The sequence below is a fragment of the Cyphomyrmex costatus genome, unplaced genomic scaffold (genome assembly GCF_001594065.2).
Source record: "Cyphomyrmex costatus isolate MS0001 unplaced genomic scaffold, Ccosl1.0 scaffold666, whole genome shotgun sequence".
NCBI classification, from domain to species: Eukaryota; Metazoa; Arthropoda; class Insecta; order Hymenoptera; family Formicidae; genus Cyphomyrmex; species Cyphomyrmex costatus.
Window position 1 is genome coordinate 295,923 of NW_017280229.1, and position 24,406 is coordinate 320,328.

The 24,406-nt window shown below is 35.5% G+C and overlaps 1 protein-coding gene across 1 annotated transcript in view; it reads left to right on the top strand.

Annotated features, from left to right (window-relative positions):
- Positions 1-24,406, top strand: part of LOC108780074 (uncharacterized) — a 46,865-nt gene that overhangs the window by 21,070 nt on the left and 1,389 nt on the right. Inside the window, exon 2 of the mRNA XM_018547662.1 lies at positions 21,131-24,372. Coding sequence (XP_018403164.1) covers positions 22,149-24,372 — 2,224 coding nt within the window. The 5' untranslated portion in view covers positions 21,131-22,148. The remainder of the gene's footprint in view (positions 1-21,130; positions 24,373-24,406) is intronic.

Sequence of the window (24,406 nt, forward strand, 5' to 3'; positions counted from 1 at the left end):
TATATTATGCTTTATGCGTTATACAAGATTCTGTGGTTCCGGTAAGATTTGTTGCGGGGAGAGAGGGGGGATGTTCTTTGGTTTTTAAATAACTTACGAAATGCTCGTCCATATTGAGATGTTGGACACAATCATTAACAAGCATGTTCCACTGTGTGTTTCACTTGGCATTTGCAACACTCGCAAGCATCATTTCAGTCTTGTTGTTTATCAAACGTTAAACAAGGATGAAATGATTTGCACGCGAGCGTTGCAAGCACCAAGTGGAATGCACACGTAGTCGAGAGTTCGTTTTACCGCTGCAAAATTCTTTATAACAGAAATATGCCTGGTCGCAAACTTCACAATTGGAATGCAGATAGGATGGAGAAAATACAAAACAGATTTTGGCCGAGTTCTTCCATTTTACGGGTATTTTGCAAATCTGTTAACGGTTGCCTTTCAGACTAAAGCGACGCATGTAGTACCGCACATAGCACTCCCGATGGAGAGGACCGGCCACGATGGCAAGCTGCGTCGATCGCGGGATTACCACCTTCCAAAAATGCGCGCTTTGAAAACGGCGGCAGTAAGCCGTGCACAAGCGGATAAAAACTGCGCACGTGTGATGTTGCATATTGACAGCATCACTGCCGATACGTAACGTCGTTTTCGACTTCGCGCGTGAATTCACGCGAATTTTTCGCGATCAAATCATCTTCGACATATATCGCTCTCTGAGCACATATCGACATCTCACGGGAGAAATTCACGTTATTCCTCTGCTGCTGATGTTTAGATGAAACTTACGCTTTGAAGGCAATATTTTTTACAATATTATAATTTTCTTAGGTAAATTACCATAAAAATATCAAGCCTGTCGTAGCAACTGTCGTATGGCGGTTGATTAAACGGAAAGAGGAATGATAGACTGTAAAGGATATATAGTCGTGACTTTTTTACGGAATTTTAATTTAATACAAATAGTTTGTTATATAGGTATAGATTTAATTGGAACGCGTACTGCGTCAGAGAGAGAGTTGCTCTTCGATTCGTTCTTGTTCAAGTCTTAAAATTACCTTTAAGGCGGAGTCATAACATCCCAAGTATGGTTTTTCTTTGAAATCTTATTCTTTCTCTGGAAAAGGATAATAAAAAGTATTGTTCAGATATTCAGTAGTTTTATATAAAGTTTATTATTTTTACATTCCTCTATCTTATAAGAGTATAACTAATGTAAATGTAATATAATATATTACGCATATAACATAATAAACTAGTAAAAATAAAATGTAACGTAATATACTATAGTAAAAACCCATAACCATAAAATTAAAATTTTATTTGAGGTATTCTGAGCTTCATCTACCATTTGGTATTTTTAAACTACTTACCTACTTAAAATTTAAATGAAGTATAACTGAAATTAAGTCTCTCTTTTTCTTTTCATCAACAGAACTTATAAAAACCATTTTAAAGTACAAGCTTCTTTATGAGCCACGAAATTCATCGTCGTAAAATCGCCAGAATATCGGGAATGTGGTAACAGTGCGAAAAAACAAATCGTGCGTTATGTCGGTTAGGGATTGGGAGGGGTCGTATAAAGAGTGGTTCAACAGGTTGAGAAATAGGGGAGGAAACTTCACCATGATCACTTTTGGCGGAATTCAAAGTTTGACATGAGAAAAAAAAAAGGATTTTTCACCGACTCCTTCGACTCGCCGACCCTAGCCACCTCTTCGCTGCAAAACCCTTTCTCAGCTTTGAACAGCTGGGCACCCTCGGGAGCGACCGCTACTTATTTCCAACCCCTTCTAACAGCTTGCTCGTAATATCGCTAATACCTATTATATTAAACTCTAAATTTTCTGTCTCTGTCGTTCTCTATTACGATAAATGGAACACTGCAAAGCGTTCGTTAAGTGCGATTGCACAAAGCCAATTCGAAATGCTACTTCAATCAAAAGTCGTCATAGCAACTGTCGCGTGGCGGTTGATTAAAGGGGAAGAGGAATGACACAAGGCAGGGGAAACAGTCGCAGTTTTTCGATAGAATTTTCATACAAATACAGTCAACTAGGCATAGATCTAATTGAGATATGTCACGTCAGTTGCCCTTTGATTCGTTTTTATCTGTCACTTACTGATGATACATATGACATTCAAAATGACTGACACAAATAAACAATTGTGTAACATATTGAATACGAACCAGATTTTAACTGATCATTGTATTAAATGCACGAAAAGTCAGGTAAAGAGTATCTTGTTTATTTTAATTTCATTTCTCTAGTAATATTTAATATATATCTCATTCTTTGGAATATTGTTTCCCCGAATTTTAATAACAATTTTGTATTACATTTTACTAGCTGCATCATATACGTAATACTAAAGGATTAAGTGGCAATTTTAAAACAGCATATTAGGCTATTCTTGTCAATAGTAGTCTAAATCGAATGTTGAAAACATTTTTACATACGTACATCTACTTGTAACTCCTGCCTTATGCAAATTCAGTGTTCCAGAGTTTGATTTATACTTCTTTTAAAATAAATGGCTCATATTATTCTTGCTTGAACGAAAATCAATAAGAATGATAAAATACAGATCTGCGCCGGGAATAAAAGAATTTCCTTTATCTTTCCACGCGTCGATTAAACTCGTGCGAATACGTATAATTAATTCAAAGTTCATTATAGTCGTCAGTCGACAGCAATCAATTATTGACGATCAATTATTGGCAACAATTACTTTATTTTTCACAGTAAAAATCAAGTATTTACCGTAAATGCATTTCACTACGATCTTTTAAAACTTTAAATTTTATTGCTCACGCGGATGATTATATTCCCATCCTGAAAACTATTAATTTATATTTGTTATTTTTTTTTTATTCCGTATCATTTTATATTACTTTTTTACTATAACTGAATGATTATAAATTGCACGATTGAATTAGCTTTTTTATACCATCGGTAATTCGAGGACGAAATTTTTTACATCGGGCATGCAAAAGCGAGAAATCCGAGGAATGTGTTCCCGCGCTGTATTTAGATTATATATGGAGTTTTCCGATTTATCGTGCGGCATTTGCGTATTTATCAGTCTGTCCGTATAATTTACGCAATTGCCTCCGTCGGTGGAAAAAATCAGTCTATGGACGAAACGATTTTATCAGATATCCATTGTTTTATTCGACCGTGGAGAGCGCAGCAATTTCGCTACCACGCGGGGGAACACAAAGTTAACTTCGCAAACTCCGCTTTTATCGAAATTCACGTGCATCCGTCGGCTTAAAGCATTAGATTCCAATAATATTGAAATCATCCGTGCGAAGTGCCTTGGAATATCGATGCGCCAATTTTGCGCCGAACGAGTGTTCGCAGTTCTTTTATTCTTGACAATCGCAATATCAAGCAATATATTTTATCAATATCTTTGACTTTTAAGATATTGATAAAAATATTAAGATGTTGCTCAAATCAAGAACCTCCTGCAGCGAAAATTAATATATCCTTTAATAAGAATCGTTTTTTATCAATGAGAAATAAAAAAAAATAAAAGTGGAATATAATCGAATTGTAAATATTGTATAAACCAATAGAACGGAGAAATAAATTTAAAAAAATGAGATTTTTAATAATAAAGAATTCATAAAAATATTGAAAAACAGATTTAGTTTTTTATGTTTACATAACATTTTTCTAAATTGTATTTATGTTAAAAGAATATACGTTTTATATTTGTTATATAATATTATATATTTAATGTTCTTATTAATTATAAAAGTAGTATATATGTGCCTGAAAATGGAAACATTTTGAAAATTCTTTCCAAGACCACAAGTCTTCTTGTGGCAACATTATTATACGCCAAATAAAATTTTGTCTCAAAAATATGAATGTCGTACGAATTTGTCGCGATGTAGCATGTAAGATAAGACTGCTTTAGAGTTTCAGTATTTTTGCTTCCTCCGAATTGAAACTTTCTAAAGTTTTTAAAAAGATATTTGAATTCTTTATCGTACTAAAACTTGCTTAAATATATTTATCTTTATATTTCTCAAATGGATAATCTCGATAGCAATCACACATATTATAAAATGGTCAATTTCAGTCAGACTTAAAGAATCTCGTACTTTTATACGAGGGCATAATAATCTATAGACTCTTAATCTTTATCGTTCTTATCATATCATGCGAACGTAATTCGCCGGAAGTGGCGGATGACGCAGCGTCGCCAAAAGGGATATCACTAAAATATCCATTACAAGAGCAATTTAGAGCTCAAACAGCCACGCATCCCTCGCCACCCAACAACAAAATCCAATCTCGCGCTCGTGTCGTAATGATTATATCGTCGTAATACCGGGTGTCTTCAAACGGCGGTTCTTATCTAAGTGCTGCGACGCAATTCGATATGATGCCGATGTTCGCGGAACAATATCATCGAGAGCAAATTTATAGATCGTGGGAAAGGTATGTGCAAACGCGCCGGATGAGACGAGCGAGAGAGTAGGAGAGGGGAGAGATCGAAAAGACACACAGAGACTACGATAGGGGGTGATAAGGAAGAAGAGAGGCAGGAAGAAACGCGCTATGGCTGGTGGCAACGTGCCAACGATCGATTGCAAGTACACAGAACGCGCGCCGTGTGCTTTATACGCTTGTACACCGAGCAGAGAGGAGGAAAGAAAGAGAGGAAGAGAGAGAGAGAGAGAGAGAGAGAGAGAGGGAGAGTAACTCGTAGCCGATGCACCCATGTTCTCGTATACATACGCGACGAGCGATATATGCGAGAGGGTTAATAAAACCTTGCTACACACACAAACACACACACACTTGCACATTTTCTCTAACTATCTATCTCTCTCCTCTCTCTCTTTCTCGCACATGCATCCCGGAACTGAAGCAAACGCGCGGTACACGTCACTGTGAGAAGAGCGTGAAGCGAATCGCCATATCGACAGCCTGGAAGAGATCTCGGGTCGGCTCGCAGGTCGCGGCATCTTCTTCCTTTCGCGAGCGGTGGTGTCCGTCGCCGCGATTCGACTCGCGGAAAGACTCGGTCATTGCACATGTATGACTCGCTCCGCGAGACTCTCCGATTCTTGAATACCGAAACTTCGCGAGCTTAGAGGTATATATCGATATAAATATGCAGAATTAGAATTGGAGGGACTTATTCGCGCGAGATTCAGAGCATCGGGTGTATGGAATAATATTCATACGTTCTGCATGTTGGCGTGGCTTGCAAAATATGATGGAAAAAGCGAAATATCAGATTTTAAATGATAAGCGAGTTTGCAACCAAAAAATTTTTTTTTAACTGCCGTTATTTATTACGTTATCTGTAGCGTCGTTTTGTTATATGAGCAACAGTTTATCAGATGCGCGAGATAGCTTTATACGGATCATAGCAGAAAATGTTTCTTTAAAGTTCTGAGAGCTTACAATACGCTGCGCAAGAATATCGGAAATATGCGATGCACGTAGTAGTAAAGAATTTATGTAGATGCGCGACGCATTTTCTCTTTTTCTCTCCTTTTACCCACTGTCTTCTCTTTTCCCATGAGCGTACGTTTGCCTATGTCTACTGTAGCTTATATTATTTGTGTACATGGTATCTCATAAAGGCTGTCACAAGTCACGTGGCTCTCATATTGTACCAATTTCCTAGGCTTGGTAAATGTTGCTGCCGCAAAAGGAATATTTATACAGACGAATTTGGCAAACGCTGATTTTTACCTTCAACTTTCCTTCCGCATTTGTTTCATCTCTTCTTCTACCTCTTACAAAAAGGAATTGCAATTTTTGATCATGATAAACCTATAATCTTAGTTTCTCTTTGAATTGAATTAAAATTTATCGTTATTTATTTGATCGTAATTCCACATTTATTATATTTATTCGATAAGAGAATTTACACACGATATAGCTTGCATAGTCTTCGTGTAAGCTAGCTACTACGGGAACCATCTTTTGACGGATAATCTATGTTAACAATCTATATAGAATGTTCGTGGTTTCCTATGGTATGGTTTCCCTTCCTCTCTCATGATTTCGTAAAGTAAAGAGGGATAATGCAAAGCCCTATGTTCAAAAGAATTATGAATTAAATTTATAATTAGGTGATCGAAATTATTTTAAAATCGTTTCGATAAGCGCTTAATCGTATTATACTCGTAGCTAATGATGATTGTCATTAACGACGAATATCAACGTAGATTTCTGCTTTTTAATTTTATTATATAATTGTACATTATAACATGTTACTAGTACAGAACAATCTAATAAAATAATGCGATGAAACAATGTACTAAATTAACAAATTTCTCTCGGGCGCATTAGCATTAGCTTCGTATTTCGGGCTAGTCGGGCAAACGCGAACGTAGCAGATAAAATTTACCGCCGACGTTTTGCCGTGATGTATATTTGCATAATTTAAGGAGCGTTGCTTAGGTACTTAAGCAGGTGTAACGCAAGTATCTTTTGTAACGCGATACTTCTACTAGTGAATTTCCGTTACCGTAACATATACTATACGACATCATCCCGCCATTAACTTTACACAATGACGGTGACACTGACAATAACAGACTTCTCGGTGAATTTAAGTTGACTTTTTTCTATAAATTTAATAGAATACTACCGTTGCCTACCTTGCGAATGTATCTTGTATTAAAAAATGAGTTAAATTACATAAAATTAATTCGCTAATGGGACAAAAGCGATTCTGTAATTTTATGAGGATTGAATTGCTACGGAAAATACGGATATAATACTTTATACGCGGATAAAAACGACCGTAAAAGAATCATATGTAATCGCGATACGAGCGCGAATGGTGCTTTAATAAAATTTGATTCAGCTGAAGTTGAAAACTTAAGCAAATATGGGAATACTCATTGCGAAAGCCCATCAGCAATGCCCATTATTTGCTCTCTGCCATTTGATGCTTTAAAATTGCAGTTCTCACAGGAATTCGATATATTTGAATCTATTTGCGAATTATTGAAATAATTTTGGAGATAAGCGTCTTCGATTATATTTTTACTCTCTCTTTTTTGGCTCTTTTTTAACATCTACATATCGGCGCGTATATTACTTTCACAATATTTATCAGATAAATTATATTGATTGTGTATGTGTATTAATATTAATATAATTAATTATATTATACATTTTTTACATCTCTGAAAAATTACGTAGCTCCACACGCGGTAATATTTGTTACGCTTTAGAAATGCAAAGTCGCATAAAATTCTTAAAATTTCAATTGCTGATAAAGCGAAAGATATTCCTGCTCTCTCCGTGAGTTTTGTCAAGAGAAAGTTCACTTCAAATTGATCGAAGAAGTAGGCAAAAGGGAATGCGGAGAACCCAGGGACGCGCCCTATGAAGGAGCCGTGCGAGTGGAAACGCGATCGGTCGAGAGAAACCGTCGACCGAATTCGTCGCGAAGTGCTTTTATTGCGCTTTTTATTGCGCGTTCGATCGAGCTTTCGCGCAGATAGCACTTCGGTTTCTTAAATCCTTCGTACACGAGAGAACGTCGCGCGCAGGTATTCCCAGCGTGATCTTTCCGTCCTTCGGCTTTCCGTCCGTCCTATCGGCATCTCGGAGAGAGGTAGGAATTTCAGCTGATCATCCATATCGGTACGTTACGATCTTGTTAGCGGGAGAAGGGACCCTCGCTTAAAAAGGCGAACGTATTATAAGCCGTCGAAACGTCCAGCTGTGGTGCGGATAGCTACTTCTCTTTCTCAAACAATTTTTTCATACGAGCATAAATATGTTGGATAATCAGTCGTCGGTCGTTTTGGGTATTAAAAGAAACCGTTTCCTGTGTTTACAGAAGCCTTAATGCTGTCTCGGCCAATCCGAAAGCGGCTTTTTTTTTTACGAAGGATAACGTCGATTACGACATTCCTGCCGTCGTGTACATGTAAAACATTGTTCGATAATCGCCATTAAAGTTACGCGCAGCGCGTTTATGTATTTCAACTTTGTTATAATCCGACCGGAGCGATATTCCTGATTCCTTTGCCTTTCTTTCGTCCTTCCTCTCATTACCAAAACCGATACGAAGGTACCATCAAGTTGCGTGCAGTAACGGCGGGCCGGCTCCATAAAACCGCGTCGGGTAATTAAATTTTACTGTGTACGCATTATCTGGATGCGATGTTCCCTCTCGATTCTGCTTTTTAAAGTCGCGGCCCCCTTCCGGTTCGAACGCCGTGCGGTTTACTGTGAAGACAAAATCGCGATTTTGCGAAAAATTACGCCAAAGTTTCAAAGCTGGGAATCGATTTATCCGGACAGACACGTGCAACGCGCGCGAACATAAAAAAAAAGAGAGATACCTGACTGTTATTAATTATTTACGTAACTAAACTTTGCCGTGGGTTCTGTGGTTCTCGCAAACCTACGTTTCTCTTTAATTGCATTTATTTTTTTACATTTCCTGTAATAAAATGAAATATTAATTTGTTTTGATGGCTGAGATTGAAATACTGTACAGTGTTATTAAAGGAACGCAAGCTATTCCAGTTGCAAATCTTCGTGCTATTGTAAAACGACACGTGCATTATAAATTTGTCCAAAGAAAGAAAAAATATTGTTGTATAGATAAGGTTTAACGCCAATGTACAACTTTTCCAGGAGATCTTAAAATGATACAGACTGTTATATTTCTCAATGTTTTCAATGAGAAGTGGATAAAGTCTGTAGAGATACTCGACAATAATAGCTTTCGGAAACAATGTATATCATTTTTAGATAAACTGTATCGTTAATTTAAAGTTGATTTAACGAACGATTCTATTCAGACGGATTTCTATTCACTAAATGTGCGAGATCCAGATCAATTTACTACAAATCAATTTTTTACAAAAAATTGCTCCAAAATAGCCATCCTTGTTTAAAAATACGAAATAATTCTCTACAAACTAGAATTTAAAATAATCTCGTTTAGTTACACACAACAAAAGTAAAATTTTGAAAAATATTATAGATTGATTAAAAATCATTGTTGTCGTTTGAGAAAATTGAATTTTGAGTGTCGAAACATTCTTATTAATTGCCCATAACTTCTTTTCGTTTTGACACTCATGATTTTGAACAACTTTGACTTTTGACAAGTGTTCCACTTTGCAACTTAATGAGTCGATAGGACAAACAGTTCTTGATAAGTTATTTTAGTCACAATCAATGATATTCTGACATTTATAATCTACCTTTATTATTAAAAGCGGTAATATATAATTTGTGTAAATGCCATCAATATCTTTTCTATTTTCGTCTCACAAATGTCGTAAATTCTTTTAAATTTGCATTTGTTACAAAACAAAATTTATTTTTTAATAAAACTTAAAATAAACAGAAGAAAATCCAAACAAAAGTTTTCTACGGTTATTAATAACAATTTACAACTTTTTTCCCGAGGTTTTTATAATCTGAAGAATGGAAGCGTCATTACCGATAGTTCTTGAATGTAAAGTAAAGAAAAACTCTTGAGAGAGATGGTGGTTATGCATTATAATTACTGCAATTCGAACTGTTGAATAGTCGAACTTATTGCAGGATAAAATAATAACGGCTTATAAACGTAATCGTCCATTAACTGAGTTGCTTTTATAAACGTGAAAATTGTTGTTTTAGCCGGAGTCTGCGAAGACTCTCTCCACCTAGGTATTAGAAGGATATAAAATTACTACACGCAATTCGCAGTGCTTGGTGTAGCAAGAAGTTTAATGGCTCATACAAAATTCACTTTAATGACATTTAATAATGAAAGACGATTGTTTTAGCAGTAGTTTTTCATATCAACACGGTGTTGCAGTTACTCGAATATACTTAGAAAGAAATAGATTATGGTTCATATAAATATGTGTATACTTTGCTACAAAAGGAAATTAATTTCTCGGTTATAACACGGTTATTATATAGTTTCGAATTTTTTATGAACCAGAACGCGTCTCGCAGTAATATATCTTAATTTTATTTAATAATGTGTATCTTACATTTCATTTAATCTGTATAAAAGAAATTCGCAACGTAGAAAAAAATACAACATATTTCTATACAATCAGGAAGAATAATTTCGATTTTACTAGAATTATACAGTACGCGTGAACATGACTAATGCAAAGTTCTAAAATTGTCACGTACCGACTATACTATCGTCATCGGCAAAACCTTTGCCGCTGCACTGTAATGCGAGCCGTGAGACTACCGTAAATATAGACTGCCCCGCATGACTAATTACTTTAATAAATATTTTCTGTGCACACTAATTTGCATTGAGACGAGTTTAATTAGGGAATATTTTTCAGTCACGCGCACCATAATACCGTTTATTTGCTCAGTATACGTTATGTATACAGAGTGCAGAGTATACAAAGCAGGGGGATGTTAAATTAAAATAAATAACAGTACTTTCAATATCGAGATGTTTCTCCATCTGAATAGATTTTTAATTAATAAGAAATTAATTGGTATTTCAGATATACAGAGAAAGAAATTGTGCAACATTAAACGGACATAAAAATTATATTTATGAATTAATGTTTTTCTATTGAGCATTGATTTGAGAAAAATTCGCAATATAATTACTAAAAAAAATTACTGTACTAAATCGAAAATATCTTTGTTAAAAAGAGGAACTTGTAGTTGAAAGAGAAATACAATAATCTTAAAATATTTCACTTTCAATTAAAAAACTTCGTTCTTTAAATTATATTAAACATTAAAAATAGAGCAAGAGAGTAATTTATTTGTACCCTTTTAATCTTTAAAATAAATCGTTTATTTCCGTTACCTTTCTATACTATTTTAACTTTAAACTTGTCAAGATTTTTCATGAAATTCTAATTTTGATGTTATTTATATAACGTTGCTTTAATTTCAAGGATTAATTTAACGTTATAACAAGACGCGTGTTGTCGACTGTAAGTTTTTGAAGGTAGGAAATAGTGGGACAGCATGTTTAATAATTAACGGAATTGGGAGAGGTTTCACCTGCGGGCCACTTCATCGTCGAGTCCCGGGGGTTTTCCTCACCTTCTCCTCGAGTAATGCTCCCCGCGAGACGCCAGCATAAAGGCAGATAGTCCCGCCTTAGTGCTTTTAATAATTAATACGGTGCACGGGTTTGGGTTACTTATCAAATACGTTGGAACTCGACCCAGTTATGTAGTTCACATTTTATCTTGAGTCAGCTTAAATTTACGTTCGTGATATCGTCCAAATCTTAGATTAAACGATTCCTGCGTGGATGATCGATAAGTGTAATCTCAGTGCATTGAACAATTATATCTGTTAATTATTATATAATACAAAAATCTATCTATGAATTTAGCAGGTCTTTAATCATTGTTTATTTATTGTATTAATTCGAATAATTTTATTTATTTTTATATTTATAATCTTGTTTAAAAAAATTTTTTTAATAATATGATTGATTGTTAATATGTTGCATTATTAATCTTATTGTTGAAATTAATTTTTCCGAATCTCAACTTTTTCAACGATTTTAGACATTTGTATGTAACTTGATGGTTATTCGTATAAGATTTACACATATCGAATCTATCAAATTTATATTTTCTATTCCCTCATTTTTTTTTAATTAAAAAGATACATGTCTTTTATTATTCAACTTCATATACGAAGCTCAAAATCAGAATCGATTACGAACCGTTCCTTATAAGACTTCAGCGAATAGATTACCGTCCTCTTTCCATAGAGGAAGAAATAAGGGGGCTAATGAGGGATAACTACACGTCATGCGACTCGAGGCTGTACTCAATGATCGTATCGGGAAGCGTGCACTTCTAGGGTTAAGAGAGAACTTAATTCAAACGCGATATAAAATATCGCCCTCTCTAATCAAGCTGAATCGTTAAGATGTTAAAGAAAAAATTTTACATTATGATAAGAACACAGACGATAATGAAAAGAACACATTTTTTAGCCTGTAACTATAAGCTTTGACGCGTTTGTGGCAGTTGTACGTGCTTTTCTTTTAATATTGAGGATTGAAAGGCCGGAGTACTGTGATATTGACGATTTTTTCCTTCAATGCGAGAAAGGTACTTGACGGAAATTGGAAAACTTGACACCTGTAGGTTCGAGCGCTGTTCAATCGACTTCGTGGTATGTTAATAGATCCCGGAGGACGCGCCCTCATATAAGAGGATAATCTCGCGTGAAAGTGAACGAGTAATCCAGTACCATTACCATCGCGAAAGAGCATCGCGCGGCTGAATTCCTCGCGTGACTTCGTGGACGGCTGCGATGTAACTCCGTGACACACTCGAATTATACACGCGCGTGCGATACGCAATCGCTAACCATTAGAGAGCATTGCAGCCGTTATCCGGACGAGATAATCGAATCGAGAAACATGTGTCAAGCTTTTCACCGAGCAAGATATAGAATACAAACGAATTGCACACGAGATATTCGGTGTAGAGATTGTGGTCTATTTTTTAATCCATTTCAATTTGTAAATATTTTATCTGTAATATATATTTTTTTATCCTAAAATTGTAATTGAAATATTTGTGAAAATATTTGAGGTAAAATTTGATGGATAATACCTCGTACATTTTTATATTTTTTTGGAAAAATTTTCTTTTGTGTGTGGCGATATATACAATTTTTTTTTATAATATAACGAAACTCATTCATAAATATCATTAATTTACATCAAATATTATTAATATTATTAATACAACAAGAAGAAATTCCTATAAAAAGAGATAATAAAATCTAAATTTCAATATATGCATAACAACATAATTTTATTTTATAGTTATTCATATATTTGTTAAAGTTGTATACTACAAGAAGCAGATAACTTGTAATTTTTCCTTATTTGGCTATGCCGCTTACGCAGGAACAGTTGATAATAAATTCGACTCAAGGATTGTTGGGAATTGAAAACAGATCGAACATGATCACATTTCACTTAACGCTACCAATATTCTCGTATAACTACCGAATTGCATTAGACTTCCGATTTTTTCAACAGTTTCACATTATTTCTTTCATAATAAACCGCCGATTAAATTTTGAAATAAGATTATAAAACAAAATTATAATTATAATTATAGTATTGTATTTTTAAAATCATAATTAATATTATATCGATATTCTTTGTACGAAAATTTAACGACTATATATATATATTTCTGTCAAGCACACAAGACTCAGATCTGGTTCCAGCAATGTAAGATTAATTTTAATCTCGGTTTACACAATGTACTTTCTTTATCTTTTTCTAATTCTAAAAATTAGGAAAGATATGTATTTTCATTCTAAGTTCTAAGAATTAGAAAAAGACAAACAGTAATTTAAACCGAGATTAAAATTAATCTTACATTGATGGAACTGGGTCTTAATTAATATATTTTCTAGGGTATCACAATACATTGAGATTTTAATAATTTTATAAATAGAAATTTGATCTTATTTGATGTGAGTTTTTTTCTTTCGATTTGACAAAAAACTTTATCAAAATCATATAATATCTATATTACTGATATACATTGTTGTCATGAGTGAAGTTTCTGTCAATGATTACGGCAAACATATTTTAAAATCGTTTAGTTGAAATTAATATGCGTTGAATAAATATTTCTCTACCCAGCAATTCTGTTCCCTGAAACACTGCAACTTCTGGTGTATGTATCACGAATTGAAAAATATTTTTATGGACTACTTTACGATACATTATGTAGACTTTAACAGATTTTATTGAAAAAAAATTGTATAGAAAATTGCCAAAATTAAATATATATTAAAATAATTTATTTCGTAAACCTTAAAAACTAAGTATACAAAAGAAAGTAATAGAAATAGAATAGAATTTATATTGTAATATAAAAAAATTATAATTCTAGGTTGTTTGCCAAACATTATTTTTAATCTAAAAAAATATATATTATTTTTATAAAACAAATATATATATATATATATTATCACAGGATATAATATTAAATCACAGTTGCAAATTTAAGAAGATATCTCTCCACTTATGACAGGATTATATTCCCAGTCTATTTAATTGTAAGAATTTAAATTTCTTCTTCTGCTCAAAGAATTTTAGCCTCAAAGAATTTAAATTTACTGTTTACTTTTCATTTTTAATATTCGCAATAATAAAGAATCCATTTTGAACATAATTACAAAGTTATGTGTGAAAAAGTAAGTTCATGCCCGTTTCTACCAACGTAGAGATTAACTTCAATCTCGGTTCAACTTACTCTTTCTTCATCTCTTTTGAGTTCTTAGCGTATACCAGTAAGTCTGAAAATCTGTAAGTGGAAAGTAGTCGTAAATAGAAGGATATCTATATTTTAGATTTTAATTAGAGACACATTTCCTTAAGAGTCACAAAAATAAGTGGAACTTGAAAGAACATATAGTTCTGAATGGAAAAGTGCATCAGCACGGAATTGAGATTTTTGCGTATTTAAGAAATTTAAGAGAAACGTGGTAAGTCAAATATGTCAGAATATGCAAGAACAGTCAATGCTCGCCAATCATAAATGTAAACACTTCCGTTGGGTCTTCGTGCGCCTCATTTGGTTATGGTTCCACACCCTATCCACCCCTTTACGCCACCATCCACTGACGGTAGTTAGTCACGAATAGCTAGGTAGATTTACCTAGATATTATATCATACAGAAGCATGTGAACGTACGCGGCTCCTTAACATGCCAATCCCGAGATTCGTATAATTAATTAGACTAAGCCAAGGAAACATGAAGTTATGTGAACTTACTATGTTAACTAACAACTTGTATCAACATTTACCTATTTCCTTGTCTGCGATCCATCATTTGTAGAACTTAGAAAAGATGAAATCTCCTAAGTTCGAGTAAACAGTACCATTTTGCTACTTAAATACATTTGAAAATTGTACTTTTATAAAAAAAAAAAAACTCTTTATTTCCTCTTTTTTGTATATTATTAGTACATTAACATACATTTTTACATAGAAAACTGAAGATAGAAGATTAATTTAGTAAAAACTATTGATACGAAGCTGTTAGTCCTTATTTCGTTGTTCATTCCACTTGTAAAAGAAAGTACGAAAATCATGATAATCGAAAGTATCACAGATTCAGAGCATTTGTATTCACGTAGGATGATAGAATAGTAACAAGCTCAACAAGGTCGATAGCACGATGACAAAAATTACCTGCTCGGTCGCGTAAACGCATTTGAGCCTTAACAAACGATATTATTAGCTGCATTGATTTGGTTTAATCAACGCCTATCCAGCAAATCGCCCGCAGGGTTTGTGTATTGGTGCAGCATCGGCGAATGCGATCACGCGATTCGATGGATAGGGGACAAACGTAAAAGGGTGAAAGGACACAGATGCGCAAACCAGCCAACCAATTAACTAACCAACGAACGTCGCGTGTTTGCAGAATAAAATAAACTGGCCGCGAAAACGCTGTTAATGATAAGTCGCGGCGCGTTTGGGAATGAAGGCGCAGTGTTAAAATCAGTGAGATCGTTAACTGGATATAGGAACAGTGGATTGTTTAAAGCAAAGCTCGAAAAAACAGTATTATAGAATATTCATCACTTATTCTTTCGCGGCTGTAGATTCTTCTCATTAGATTATTGGCAGTGCAAAATGACAGGTCGGTGTTGATCACGTATATTATTGAAAAAAAATTATTGATAGATCATTGTCAATTTTGATACTTCAATATTTTGGTAAATTGTTCATTAAAAATACAAAGCTTTTTCAATAAATTTATGAGATCAACTCTATAGTCTCGTTATCGATCGATTAAAACGTTTGCCGTCCACTTGGTAGAGAATCGATCTGATGCTTAATTCACAGACTATTATCGTGACATGCGGATCGCAAACATGTATCAGCATAATGCCCTTTTACCGCGAATGATTTCAACGATTCTATGTCACGAAGCTTGTAATTATCGAAGCGGCCGGATGGTACATATCGATATGAGATTTATGCGCTAAACTGATATAATAAATGATGATTCTGTAACATGAAAATGTTATAGAATTATCATCGTTTCATTATTTTGCAAATTATTTTATGAATCTATAAACAGGTTACGTTTTTACAAAGGTATCAAAGCCTCAGCAAGTGTCTTTTTAAATTCCAAACGAAACAATTGTTTGCATTAAATTATAAAAAATAATAGTAAAATATCAAAAATCGTATTTTATACATAAAGTGAGATAATTTAATTTATCGCTCATTAATCCTTTAATTTTAATGAGTTTATTTTAATAAATTTAGGATATATGTACCTATACCCTACATAATATCAAAAACTTATTAAAAATTATAGTAAATTGTATTAAAAATTGTATCTTGATAGTAATGTTATATCTTTATGTTGGATTAAAATTAAGATAATTGTTTACTAAAAACATTTACGAATTTTAATCAATTTAATTTGCAAGAGGTAGAAATACGTGATGTTTTAAAGCTTCCACAAGAAGAGATTAAATTCATAAATGTTCTGAATATAAAATTTCCGACGATATATTTTCAAATATGCGAAGCAAGTCACATTACTAATAAAGTCACATGAGGTTATTTATGATTTTATGATACGTGATTGATTTATTTTTACAATCTTCCATAGATGTCAAACGTTATCTACTTTCGCTCGACAGAATCTTGATAGCGGCAGTATTTGAAAATCAGGTTACACGTAAGGCAGCATGCAACGAATATTTTAAGATACGACCAACCTTAAAATATTCGTTGAAAAAGAGACAAATAGCTTCTGGATTAACAACATGTATCTACTCTAGCTGTTTTTGTCAGCTTGGAAAGAGTATACGCATTCCATCGTGACACCTCATCTAACACTCAAAGCATACATCTATATTTTATCATACTTGATTTTGACGTGGATGTACTTTTTGCTGTCTCTAAAGTGTCACGAGATATTTCACATCGTATATGAATCATAATATCGACTATATGGAATCAGTCTCCTGTGACTGTTCTGATCTCAATACAGGATTATATCATCACTGAACAATCCTATACACGATAATAACTCTTAATCATGTGTAAGCTACAATTTTTACCACGAAACTTTCTACGATATGTCACGAGATATAACTCTTGTTTTCACTAAATATATATTTATTTTATCTCAAGTACACGGAAGAAGGCTTTTGCTGAAGCATCTAAAAATTTATTAGCTAGATACAGATTTAAAAATAATTTTATTGGGGTATGTTAAGTTGGCACCCCAACTATAGTACTCAGGAGCTCGGATTAGAGTTCCCACTTCCTTTTGACGAGACGAAGAGTTCCCTATAGTTAATAACAAGAGTTCCGCTCAATAAACATTTTTTTTACATTTTTAAAAAATGAGGTGCTAACTTTTTATCGAATTTCGAGGTGGAATAGTTCTGAGCGGCTTAATAGCTTCAATTTGCGATTGCCTAGAGTTCCTGATATGTAAAAAAAATTTTCGAATATTAAAAAAAAATTAAAAATTTTTGAAAAATTAATTTTTAGATACAATAGTTCTGATGATAATTCCTGCTTCTTTTTGACGATACGAAGAGTTCTCTATGATTTTTAATGGCATATGCGCTTAATATCATTTTTTAATAATTTTTAAAAAATGGGGTGCTTACTTTTTAACGAAATTCAAGGTCACATAGTTCTGATCAGCTTAACAGAACTATTTTGTGAATACCTAGAGTTCTTGATACATAAAAAACATTTTTGAAGAATAATAAAGTTTAAAAAAAATAATAGAAATCTTCGAAAATTTTTTTGAGAGTACCGAGTAGTTCTGAGTAGCGTTTCGTATAGTACTCGACGAGTTCTATCGAAAACTGTAAGGTGAAAAAGCGATTGGACCAACGGTTTGTAAGATACAGCAACATTTGTTACATCTGTAAGATCATACAATTTTTAAATGAGTATATCTCGGAAACCATTGGTCCAATCGCTTTGAGCTCTGATACTTTTCGACAGAACTCATCGAGATCTGTCCAGAACTTCGAACAGAACTACTCGGTACTCCCAAAAAATTTTCCGACGTGGGACTTAAAAAAAAATTTTTGGTCAAAAATTTTTTGGGAGTACCGAGTAGTTCTGTTCGGACAGTTCTCGACGAGTTCTGTCGAAAAGTATGAGGGCTCAAAGCGATTGGACCAACGGTTTCTGAGATATACTCTAAAAATTGTTGATTTTCTGACAAATGTCGTTGTATCTTGCAAACTGTTGGTCCAATCGCTTTTTCACCTTACAGTTTTCGATAGAACTCATCGAGAACTATAAGAAACGCTACTCAGAACTACTCGGTACTCTCAAAAAATTTTCCGACGTGGGACTTGGAAAAAAATTTGAAGTTAAAATTTTTTTGGAGTACCGAGTAGTTCTGATCGGAGCTCTGGACAGTTCTCGGCGAGTTCTGTAGAAAAGTATCAGGGCTCAAAGCGATTGGACCAACGGTTTCCGAGATATACTCACTTTAAAAATTATTGATCTTCTAACAAATGTCGCTGTATCTTGCAAACCGTTGGTCTAATCGCTTTTCCACCTTACAGTTTTCGATAGAACTTGTCGAATACTATAAGAAACGCAACTCAGAACTACTCGGTACTCTCAAAAAAATTTTCAAAGATTTCTATTTTTTTTAAACTTTATTATTCTTCAAAAATGTTTTTTATGTATCAAGAACTCTAGGTATTCACAAAATACTTCTGTTAAGCTGATCAGAACTATGCGACCTTGAATTTCGTTAAAAAGTTAGCACCCCATTTAAAAAAAATTATTAAAAAATGATTATTAAGCGCATATGTCATTAAAAATCATAGAGAACTCTTTGTATCGTCAAAAAGAAGCAGAAATTATCATCAGAACTATTGTATCTAAAAATTAATTTTTCAAAAATTTTTAATTTTTTTTTAATATTCGAAAATTTTTTTTACATATCAGGAACTCTAGGCAATCGCAAATTGAAGCTATTAAGCCGCTCAGAACTATTCCACCTTGAAATTCGATAAAAAGTTAGCACCCCATTTTTAAAAAATGTAAAAAAAATGTTTATTGAGCGGAACTCTTATTATTTACTATAGGGAACTCTTCGTCTCGTCAAAAGGAAGCGGGAACTCTAATCAGAACTCCTGAGTACTATAGTTGGGGTACTAACTTAACATACCCATTTTATTGCATCATTAAAATAATTATATAGAACACTCAAGTTATTCGCTAGAATGTCAAAACTTTTTGCCGCATATATATTTTCAGATCCAGATATTTTGTGTTCAGCTAAATTTTCTGTAAAATCGTTCTTTTTGTGTACAAACGCAGAACAAAAAGTGCACGTTAATTCAGTTACAAAAAATAAAATAACAAAATAAGTTTAAAAGATATTGTTAACCGATTCAACTTACAGTGTATGCACATTTTTGTTCAATTTATCTCTCATCGAGTTTGCGCAATAAAAACGTGCTATTACTGTTAGTTTAACATTTCTTTAAATATAATAACATCAGGATGAATCTCACAATATTGTAATATAATATTATGAGATAATCACTTGATCATTAGTCATTATACAGTTTACTGGTATGACAATTCGAACAATCAACGTTGACATATCCATCTGTTTAGATTTGTTTCTATGATTAGCATTATATATAGTCTATTCGAAATATTCAGAATATCTCATTATGAAGTACATATATCGTACATCATCCGTCTATCTACGATTACTAACGGCGAATGATTGAAAAATCGAATCTCTCGCGGTCGGAAGAGATGTCCTCGTTATTAAGTTTCATTTCGCGGAACGAGATATTGGACGATAGCCGGAGGAAGAAATCAATGGTCACTCCCTTATCTTCGTCATGACTGACTCATCCACATGTCCGTCTTACCTGGTCGAATCAATTTCCTGGCTGTATCGCGAAGGGTCGGGGCGATCGTTTTATAGGACTTCCTTCGTTGTCTAAGATATCTCAGAAATTTATACCTTGCCACCCGGATCGTTTTACGATCAATTACCGAGGGCGAATTACTAATCGGTGGCGGCGGTGGCCAATACTGAAATTAATTAACTTAGTAACGATAAATAGTAGTATTTATGAATAACTCAATTATGTCTAGCGCGAACTTGCTCGTTTACATATTTCTGCAGGCTAATAATATTAATAACGCGTAAATTAATGATGTGTAACGGATATTGTGCATTTGTGGTGTGTATTTATTTTTATCCGTTTATACGATTAATTGATACATGATGAAACGTGTTATCAAAATCGGAAATGTAAACAGACGCTTAACTTTACAACTTGCCACAAACAAAAAAAAAACACCTAAATCTACTTTCCCTTTTCTTGCGTTTCTTTTTTCACTTAAAACTTAATATATAAAAATTTTAAGAACTTTAAATTTTATCAAAAGTCAAGAAATTTTCAATTATTTATTTTTTATATAAAAACATTGTAAGTCTTGCTATAATTTAAAGGTTTTTTGTAAGTTCTATATTAAGTATTTTACATTATTGAGCAACTAAGTTATTGATATTCGATTGAAATTCTTCACAGTTACTCTTTGAAATATTTAAATTCTGGTACGCAAAAGTAATCGATAAAGAAGAAATAGAATTAATAATAAAGAAATATTAAGATTCGAGAAATTTGAGAAACTAAAAATTTATTTTACAAATAAAACTAGCAAAAAATTTCAATAGAAAAATAATTGTTTATGAAACTCTCTTCTCTCTCTCTTCTTGAGTTTTGCACGTTTCTGAAAATAAGTAAATAAGAATTCTAATATAAAATTATTATAGTATTTGTGAAATGTATGAACCGTGAAAATCTAAAATGATTTTGTTTTCTTAATTCTTTTAATTTAGAAATTGTATTTTCTTAAACAAATTTTCTATACATATAGTACATATAAATACTTTGCTTTGGATATGTATACATAAAAATATAATGTAAAATTCAGTAATGAAAAAATAAAAATTTCTGAAGTTTTTTTTAAAAGCGAAGTCTTTTTATTTATTAAATTAGATTCGTATATCTTTATATATTAAAAATGTTATTATATATATTCTAAATTACTTCTTTAAATTAACGATAGATTTTTTTGTAGGTACCCGGCACTTTCACGAAAGAATCGTAAAGGAGAAACGGATGATTGCAACGAGCTCTCAATTAAAGAAATGGATACGGTAATTACTAAGCCGCGTCGGCGACTAGGAATACGGGCCAATTCGGCGCGTTAAATGCTCCCTCGGCGATTCACGTTCCAGCCGGGGCTCTTGCGGATCTGGGATGGCCTTTTGGGAGCAAAAGCGGCAAGAGCAGCAGCAACAACAGCAGCAGCAGCAGCAACAGCGATATCGGATCAAACTCAGTTAACAAGCCCGTGTCGTCGCTGTATCGGTCGCGCAAGTAGATAGATTTTAAATCGAGTCAACTGTGGGACAACGGTAACAAAGTTAGTACGGCAAAATAATCCAGGGGCGATTGACTCGCGTATTCCATATATAATGAAAGCACATGAGACGAGACGACGGTAGTGGACCCCAAGGATGGTGGATGCTGCGAGGAAGAAATTGAATTCTGTTTTTACACTCCGCCTAATCGCTCGACACATCGCAGTGTCAAGGGAGATTCTATTTGACGCAGAACACTGAAAAATGTAGATACAAGTATAGTTACAAAGAAGACACTATTAACCCCATCCTACCCCATCGAAACCTTTCGTGTGTATCGACAGTATCCACAATCGCGAAAGTATAGGCTATAAAATATAACGCTACGCGCCAACGTCGAAGGGAAACGTATCGGATGTCGCAAGAAAAGGGAATAATACGGTGAGAGGACCTAGAAACGATCTCAGGAATGTGACGTGGCAAAATTTCGAGTGAGAAAATCAGTTTCTTCGAACGGAAATCGTGGAACGAGAGAAAGGGAGGAACTTATGAAATAATAGATCGACATACGGGATCGACAAAGACTCGTCCCAACAAGTGTCCTTACGGATTCAAAAGTTTCCTGCCCGCTATCGTCTTCGTCGCGAAGCGGCGTTGACTGTGTTATGGAATGAATCGATGCCCGGACTGGGCATCTAAGTGTCCACGATCGTCATCTTCAATACGAACATCATGACCCTGATAATGCGGCTGCTCCTCCTATTCGCTCTGGTGGCCATACAATTCTGCTCGACCGTCTGCTTGGCGGTCAGCGATGATGAAGCTAATGGCCCGATCTTCGATCTGGATCATGGTGCTCTGGAAAAGAACTTAGCGGCAATCTTCAACAAGGTGGCACATAGTTTTGCGACCACGAAGCGCAGTGTGCCAGCATACGATGCTCAAGTGTCGGCTAGCACAACGTTTTCGACAGTACCATCGCCAGTAACCACCAGTATGTTCATCAGTACAACCACCATTAGCCCGTCGATTACCGGACCCGCTATTAAGTATCCGGCGCCACGGGCCACAGCATCGCCCGTCTTTCGGGATCTGCCGTCGTACGCGCCGCCTTCTAGAGCACTCTTCACGCCACCCCTGCCGCCGGAGTACCTGCACCCATTCGCCGATAAACCCACACTGCGAGGTACCAACTCGGACGTGCATACCAACAACAGGAGGCCGGTACCGCCACCGAGCTTGACGCCAGCGCACGAACGGATACCTATCCGACCGCCGGATCTACCTCAAAGTCCTTCTCAGATGCCAGAGAGGCATCATTCTCACACGAAGATCAAACCGGCAAATGTGCCCGACAGTAGAGAGCAGAGGCCCGTGGAATCTGGTGAGACCGATCGAAAGAACGGCACGAACGATCCTTCGTTCGTAACTCTTCATTACCCCAGTATTTCTAGGATCTTGTCTGGCAGCAACGGCAGAAAACAGGATATCCCTGATATATTGTTAAAGCCCTTAGCTACGAAAAGTCCATTGCTGCCGAATATTCCTCCTGCCCCTACCACCGATAAAACTACGTCGCCACCAAGCACCATGACACCGAAAGCGCCCGGCAATACCATGGGTCCTTCGAAGATCGCCGTCACACAGCCGACGATCTTCAACCTACCAAACACTGGTCGACAGGACGACGACGGCTATCATCACGGCCTGAGGAACGAACACGATACTGATAGTATCGAAATAGTGGATACCGAGAGATTACCGTATCCACAAGCGCAGCCACCAGCTCCAACGCCAAAGCAACCAGCAAGTGTCGACGACGACGACGATGACGATGATGACAACGACGACAACGGTGGCGGTGGTGGCGGCGGCGACGGCAGCAGCGGTGGCGACCGTTTGATACCACACGTCGACACGCATCCACTTGAGTCTACGTGGCGGATCGCCTGGTCGCTACACGTATACGTCGCGGCGATTATGTTTACGCTCATGGCCTTGTATTCGATCTATAAGATCGTGCGTTTCAACGAGGCAACGAATCTACTTACGCAATCGTACTTCCTAGCCGTTCATCTACTGTTGACTACAATCTGCACTTTGAGGTGCTTTCACCTTTTTTACGACGCTTACAATCTGGGACATTCGCTGCCGGAATCATTGTCTAGAGTGCTAATGTACCTGCCGGCACCACTCTTGTCTACGGCGTTCGCCACTCTGATGTTGTACCTTGCCCGGTGCTCGGAAGCACCTTCGCTTAACAACAACATCCTCTCGCCTATTACGCTTGTATTTTCATCCACGGTGCACATTATACTATGCGTATCCTTGCACGTGTCCGCGCACATGCTCGGCTATCAGGACGAGGCGAGAATCCTACCGCTCATCTGCCGGTGTATTTACATCATCGTCTGCATCACCCTAGGTCTATGCTACATGTACGTGTACCGCGTGGTGCGTTCGCAGATTCATCTGGCCAGCAATAAAGCAGCCGGCGCAAATCACATGATGGGCGCCGATCCTACTACGGTGGCTCTCAGCACTGCCATCACCACCACTATTGCCACCGCTCTGTTGTTCATCCTCATGGGCCTCGTGCAGCTTTACGGCGTATTCGGCGTTCAGGAGCGTCCGCAACAATTTCCATGGCTCTGGTGGGGTTGGCAGTTCTCTGTCAGATTACTAGAACTATCCGTTTGTGGTCTCCTAGCCTGGGTTGCCAGCCTATCTCAATATACGTTGCGCGAGAAACAGATGCAGCAACATTCGGCACACTCAGGCTTCGCTCTGTTCCCCTGCGGCAGTTCCACCTCTACAGAAAACATGGACGATGTACTCTACCCCGCCATATGTAGTACCAACCAAGCGATTCAAAATTATACTATGAGAACGGGAAAACAAGTTTACGACGACAGTTTTCCATTGAATACATTGCCCGAGCATTTGAACATATCAGGTAAAAAAAATTATAACATCTCATATTTCTCATT